Source organism: Sitodiplosis mosellana, unplaced genomic scaffold (assembly GCF_009176505.1).
Source record: "Sitodiplosis mosellana isolate CC-2019 unplaced genomic scaffold, AAFC_SMos_1.0 Smas_scaffold_3386, whole genome shotgun sequence".
Lineage (NCBI taxonomy): Eukaryota > Metazoa > Arthropoda > Insecta > Diptera > Cecidomyiidae > Sitodiplosis > Sitodiplosis mosellana.
This window is the reverse complement of record NW_022598628.1, coordinates 1-7240: the sequence shown is the minus strand read 5'-3', so window position 1 is coordinate 7240 and position 7240 is coordinate 1. Positions and strand designations below refer to the sequence as shown.

The 7240-nt window shown below is 36.5% G+C and overlaps 2 protein-coding genes across 2 annotated transcripts; both read right to left on the bottom strand.

The window, feature by feature from the left end:
* Positions 1-3552: 3552 nt before the first annotated feature.
* LOC129571794 (uncharacterized) lies at positions 3553-5132 on the bottom strand (the record flags this gene model as incomplete). Its single annotated transcript, XM_055451645.1, has 2 exons — positions 4962-5132; positions 3553-4917 (listed from the first exon to the last, which is right to left on the bottom strand). Coding segments are annotated over exons 1-2 (1536 nt in total), but the record flags the coding sequence as incomplete, so codon positions are not given.
* Positions 4958-6385, bottom strand: LOC129571795 (probable serine/threonine-protein kinase cdc7). Its single transcript, XM_055451646.1, has 2 exons — positions 5776-6385; positions 4958-5574 (listed from the first exon to the last, which is right to left on the bottom strand). Exons 1-2 carry the CDS (start codon positions 6254-6256, stop codon positions 5144-5146), a joined length of 912 nt encoding a protein of 303 aa, XP_055307621.1. The 5' UTR covers positions 6257-6385; the 3' UTR covers positions 4958-5143.
* Between the last annotated feature and the right edge of the window lie 855 nt (positions 6386-7240).

The following is a 7240-nucleotide window of genomic DNA, read 5'->3' as shown; positions in this document are numbered from 1 at the left end:
GTAGCCCTGCAGTGTGTAATACCGAAGTTGCTTGATTCCATCGTTGCCAAACACCTTAATTATCACATGGAGAATATTAATGATAACAGTCAACATGGATTTGTCAAGGGAAAATCTACAACTACAAATTTGGCTGAATTTACATCGTGTGCAATTTTAGGAATGAAAACCAAATACAAACCGATGCAATTTACTTGGATATTGCGAAGGCCTTTGACTCGGTCAACATCTGGGTTGGTAAATTTTCGGATTTTGAGCGACGTGTAAGTAATTTACGTAAGAAACATGTATCTTACGTTTATTACGTAAGAAACCTCAACGCATGTAATAAACTCCAAAACGCTGGAAAATGTAGAGGGTTATACATAAAAAAGGACTTTTTTCGATTGTTTTGAGCATTTGAAGTGTCCACTGTCCAGAGTACACACATGCTCGTTCTCCAGCGTTTGCTAATGCATACACTATTCATGCAAAAGTTTGAAACCACCCGCTATTTCTCAAACAAAGTGTGGTTGAGATTAGATGCAGTAGATCTGGACTTCATAAAGCCATGTTGCTTTTTGGTGATTTTGTCCTGTACCAGATAATTTGAATATTTCATTTCACTCTCTCCAAATTCTGGTTCTTCTAAAATATTCGGTAACTCTATGTTTGACAGTATTTGTATTTGTGTTAAAATCAATCAAATAAGCATCACAAGTTGGAATTGTAGTAACATTGCCGACGCAGCGCCTTGTTGTCAATTCCCATACAAACGAGCCCAGAAACGACAACTGCTGTTAGCAAGAGTAACTACATTACAACTTACGTCAAATTCAAAAGCTTGTATGTTTAAGTTGCTCGTCGAGCGATTTTCAGTTGTCCAGCTCAATTTAATTTTTTTTTCTATTGAAAAACGTCAATATTTTTTTAATCCGATGCAGAAAAATCAACATTCTGATTTTAAAACGTAGTCCGGGAAAGTCAATTTTTTTCTCGTGTTTTTGTCAATACAAGAGTAACAAAAGGCTATTTCCGGATCCGCAAAAATACGCAAAAATACGGAAACATTTTTATTTGAAAATTTAAAATGAGAAAATTGATTTTTTGCATTCGAATGAACAGTTAAATACGCTTTTTGATTAAAAAAACATAACATGATTCTCGTGAACAGAACGTAAACAAATGAAGTGACACTTGTTCGTATTTATTCAAAACAGTGAAATTCCTTCTGGGTACTCTTGTATCGACAAAAACACGAGAGGAAAAATTTGATTTTACGTTTAAAAATAAGAAGATTGATTTTTATGCAACAAATATTTACGCTATTTAGTGAAAAAAAAATAGAGCTGGAGAACAGAAAATCGCTCAATAAACAACTGACACATGCATACAAGCTTTTGAATTTGACGTACGTTGTACTATAGTGACTCTTGCTAACAGCAGTTGGCGTTAGTGCAGAGAAGGCGCTGCGTCGAACATTGCATTCATTAGGTAGATTAGGCGGTTTGATAGGAACTAAATATTTATAAAATTCATTGTATGTCATCAGCATATAATTTATAGGCTCGAATTTTGAGTAATCACGATGGCGCATTGGTAATGATAGGAAGTCTGAGTTTCTTGTCCCATGTCGTGATGTTCTAATATTTATTTTGCTCTGTGTTTCGATGATGTATGTCCACACATCACATTATGAACGAGTGATATTTGGGCTACTTTTCTCCGTTCTTCGAGCGTTATCATTTGTAATTCAAGCAGTCGGCATTCATATGGTGGTTTTCTAAATCTGTGTGGCCATTTCATTTTACGAAGTGCAAACAACAAAAATTGTTTCTGGATAGATTCAACTCGGGCAATCTTTTCAGCAGTGTAAGGGTTCCATACTTGAGATGCATATTCGACAATCGGAAGGACAAATGTGTTAAATAGTCTCTTTATGGTCCATGGATCCTCAAACTCTCTACCAAATCGTTTTATCCATGCTAATCTTGATTTTGATTTTGCTGTAATGTATTCAATGTGTGCAGTAAAGTTCAATTTATTATTATTATTATTCTGCACCATACAGCGTTTCTTCGCCAAAGGTGGTTTATTTGTTATAAATATCATATCAATATATTTACAATATTTCTTTTATTTTCTCCACACTCTACTTCTTTTAAAAAATTCAGTTACCCTCTGTTTAACAGTATCAGTACTAACATTGAAATCAATTAGATAAGTATCACAAATTGGAATAACATTAGTGTCACATCCATCAGTTGCATATGGCGGTTTAATAGGAACAAATTTCTTATAAAAATCGTTATATGTAATAAGCATGTTATTTATGGGCTCAAATTTGGAATAATTATGGTGTCTTATTGGTAGTGATAAGAAATCTATATCTCTTGTCCGATGCCGTGGTGTTCTGATTCTTATTTGGCTGGTTATGTATTTCGACGATGTATGTCCACATAGTACATTATGCACCATCGATATTTGAGCAATCTTTCTTCGTTCATCAAGGGTAATCATTTGTAAATGCAGCAATCGAAATTCATATGATGGTAATTTGAATCCGTTTGACCATCTCATTCTGCGCAGTGCAAATAGTAAAAATTGCTTTTGTATGGATTCAAGTCTAGCAATCTTGTCGGCAGTGTATGGGTTCCAAATCTGGGAGCCATATTCTATAATTGGCAGTACAAAGGTGAAGAAGAGTTTCTTAATAGTCCATGGATCCTCAAACTCTCTTCCAAAATGCTTTATCCAAGCCAATCTTGATTTTGCTTTGGCAGTAATGAACTCAATATGTGCATTGAAGTTCATTTTCTCATCCAGTATAATGCCGAGGTCCTTAATTACTTTGACACGGTTAATCTTCTCATTGTCTATCGTATATTCAAATTCATACTGCAACTGTCCACGGTGATATGATATGCAATTTGATTTCTTGATGTTCAATTTTAGTCGATTGTCCCGGAAATATTTTACAATTTTGTTGAGATCGTTTTGCAGTTCTTGGCAGTCTTCAAAATTTTCAATGTGTTTCCATAGTCTAGTGTCATCGGCAAACGACTGTAATATTGATTCGAGTGTGTGATGTGGCAAGTCAATAATAAATAAAATGAACAGTGTTGCGCCAATTGGGTAGCCCTGACCAGTTCCCGAAGTAACGTTGATGGAATTTGACATGACATCATTTAGTTTGACAATCTGCTGCCGTCCATTCAGGTATGATTCAATCCATTTAAGCAATTGTTCGTTCAAGCCCATGATGTTTAGCTTCTGGATAAGCAGCGTAACATTGACAGAATCAAACGCTTTTGCTAAGTCAAGATAAATTGCATCCGTTTGAATGTGTTTGTCCATCTTCGTTATTACACACGATGTAAATTCGGCCAAATTTGTTATTGTAGACTTTCCTTTCACAAATCCATGCTGGCTATCATCAAGTATACTTTTAATGTGGAAGTTAAGATGACTTGAAACGATGGAATCCAAAATCTTCGAAATTACACACTGCAAAGCAACACCACGATAGTTATCAATTTTTGCTTTGATTCCACTTTTGTGTATTGGCCATACGTAAGATCGCTTCCAAATGTCTGGTACAAAGCCGGTCTTTAATGATTCACTCAATATGTGAGTAATCGGCTTTACCAACGTGTGAATACAATTTTTGATGAAAATGTTCGGTATTCCGTCTGGCCCAGATACTGTGTTATTTGGAAGGTTGTTTACTGTCTCCAAAATTATGTCGTCAGTGATTTCAATCGTTGGAATATTGATGCATAAATCACGGAGAAGCGATTCACAGTCCTTGTAACTGTCAGTTTGAACATCATTTTGTTTGGTGTACGCTTTTTCAAAATGTTTGGCAAATGTATCGGCAATATCTTGTTGACAGTTCAACTTAACGCCATTATATTCCATTTCACCGGGTAAATCATCATGAGTTTTTCGGACGCAATTGACATATTCGAAAAATTTCGTTGGATCTTTATCAATTAGCTGCTCCATTTCCAACTTGTAATTCTTGAAGGCTAATCGAGCGCATGACTTATATTGTCTTCTCAAATCAGCATGCTTCACAATTGCTTCAGTTGAAGAACATGACTTTTTCCGTCTTTGCAGTGTGTTGACACGATTCTTTATGTTTATGAGTTCGCTGGTGAACCATTTTGGATGGTTTGAAATCGTTTTCGTTTTCAGCTCGACATTCTCTGAAACAACGGAATTGATGATATTATAGAACTGGTTAATATCTGTATCCAAGTTTGTTCCAGTGAGAACATCATCCCAATTTACAGTGAATAGTTTCTCATTAATGGTATCATAATCAGCGCCCATGAAATTGCGGTACTCAATTTGAGATGTGACTTTGTTTTGCTTCATTTCCAAGCCGTGGATTTTTATCGAATAAGAAATGTGATGTGATTCATGATTCAATAAATGATGTTCGGCAGGCTGACATGAAACGATGTCTACACAGTTTGTCCAAATTAAGTCGAGCATATTTCCATTATCATTGCTGTGCTTGTTGATTTGATGCAATCCCAATTCATGACATGTATCGAGAATGATCAATTCTTTCTTTCCTGATGCATTAATTGGAATCGCAATTTCTGGATCATCGTTGTCATCAGTGAACCAGGATAAATTAGGTAAATTGAAGTCACCTGAAAGGATGAGAACATCTTCAGTTTGCATTTTTGCAGTGATTTCCCGTAGTGCTCCCATATTTGCTTCGTAGACTTCAACTGGAGAATCCGGTCTGAGGTAGGCCTCGACTAAGAAAATATTTCTGTTGTTCAATATTATCTTGGCCCATATTTGTTCAGCGCCGAATGATGCTCCTGTGCCGACGAGTTGAGATTTGATTGATTTTTCGATGGCAATCAGAACACCGCCGCCTCGTTTCTTTTTAATCTTTTGCCACAATTCAGTTTCCTCGGAACGATCACAACGGTAAACGTTGAAATTTGGGGAAATACCTCCGAAGAATTGACCGAATCGTCGAGTTTATCCTCACATATCATGTAAATTTTTGCGTTATTTGTTAGTACATCAGCATTGAATTGAGGCAATCTGCTTTTCAGGCCATTACAATTTTGCGAATGCACTAAGCAATATGGAATTCCTTGATTTCGAGTCTGTTGATGCATGTTCGATATGTTTAAAAGGGCTGGTACATTGGATGTGTGTGTAATGGTTGGATCATTTGTATTGGCATTGTGTTGTGAGTGTACATTTGAGGTGGCATAATGTGATACGGTGTTCCATTCCAAAAAGAATAATTGCTGTTTGGCAAAAACTGCGGATTAATCGGTAATTGCTGCAACGGCTGTTGTTGATGGTGTCTGAAATTATTGACCGGTATCTGCCTCTCTCGGTATTGTGGACGATATTCATGACGACGACGCCCATTCCCATTGACAAGTCTCCTTCGATCGATGTGATTGTTTTGATGTGTCTCATAGATATTTCTGTTGTTATAGTTGTTGTTGTTGCGATGATTCCGATTAGAATTTACTTGTCGCTGTACATTTTGTTGTGGCTTCGGATTTTGTCTCTTCTTTTTCATGGCATCGGTTTCAACTGGTAAGACTGGTTTTTGCATTTTCGATGGATGATTGAATTGTTTTAAAATGCAGTTTGAATTCCATCCGTCCATTGTGATAATTTTTTCACAAATCGTACGAAACAAGGTTGAAATTTTAAATGATGAAAAACTTCTTGCATTTCCTTTGTATCGTTTGTTGGGTAATTTTTCAACAAGAAAAGAATCATTATTGGCATCCAAATTACCTATGATAAGAGCAGCAACATCATCGGTTGTGGTTTCTTTTGGCATTCGTGATACGTGAATGGCATATACACCGTTCACAGGTGATATTTGTGGTGTTTCAATATTCTTTTGTTGGTTTTTGCTCGTTTCGGCCGATTGGTGTGAATTTCTGTTCTCATTCTCTGTTGGAAGTTGCTGTGAGAATTTTAATTTGCAGAACTCACATGTCAATCCAAACGGTGAATCGACGTTGAATGTTGAATAGAATTCGGATAGTTTGTTCGTGTCATTCTGAATATTCCAGCTGATTGTACCATTTTCCTCTGTGATTTTTTCAATCAATCCGAATTTAATCAACATTCCCTTTGTTCGTTGTGCATCTCGATTGCGCAGGCATTCAACATATATTTTTTTGTGGCAAAATATGCAATTCAATGACCATCCGTTATACCTTGATCCCATACAATTCTTGGATTCACAGCAATGAGGTTCATTTGACATTTTGCGGTCAAGTTTTTCAAGCGGCAAAAATAAAATCAGTTTTTCAAAATTATTCCTGGGTGTTTCTGCTGAACTTCAGTTTCTTTGATGAATTATTTATTCAAACATTCATGTCGTTGCAAACTAAAATTGAAAATGTTTCCAAAAACCGGAAAAAACTCAAAATTTATTAATTTTTGCAGAGCAATGAAAAAAAACAATGTTTACACTTTGACAGCTGTCAATGAAATCTAATCTCACCGAATTTTCCTACTATGCCCAGAGAGGCATAAATTCAGGTGCGCAAGTGGACGTTCTATACACGGACTTCAAGGTGGGAATACACCTCGCAAGTTGCAGAAAGCATTTTTTTCCAACGTACTTCTTTATTCGATTCTAAGAATGACACTTGCATGCAAGTAAAGGTAGTGTAATACATTAGTGTAAATTTTGGTCAATATTTTTTTCCAAACGTCCACGAGGTAGGTTTATATGATCGATTTTATAAAGATACACTGCCAGCCTCCGGCCGTAGGGGCTTAATGTGAAACGTGCGTAGAACTCGGGCTGGAACCTAATTCGGGTGGGTCATACTGGGAAGAACTGGGAATGAAAAATGATGGCCCTAACTTCGACTTGCATCATTTCTCCCAATTTCGACTTCAAATCGATACACTACAGGTACCCTTCACAGTGTTGACCGGCATATAAGCCATATACCATTTGATAGAGGATACTCGGGCCCACATTCTGGCACATTTTCATCAAGGTCCAACACCCAGTTTCCCCATAAAGAGGGTTAAAAGTTGAATTTTCAACGTTTTTTGGTAATAGAGCTTCATATGGATACACTAGAGCTACCCCAAAATCATCATGAATCCCCAACATATATATACCGTTTGAAAGGTCTTTTCAAAAGCTATCCAAACCCGTTTGGAAAACCTGTAGTTTCTATACCTAGATACCCCAGATATATGTCTGTAATTCAACTTATATCACTTTGAT

Excerpts from the sequence above, each read along its gene's own strand:
- LOC129571795 (XM_055451646.1), bottom strand. The coding sequence starts at position 6,256 with ATGTCAAATGAACCTCATTGCTGTGAATCCAAGAATTGTATGGGATCA. Across the intron at positions 5,575-5,775 it reads TGTTGCTGCTCTTATCATAG|TCTTACCAGTTGAAACCGAT; the intron begins GTAATTTGGATG and ends TGCAAAAACCAG.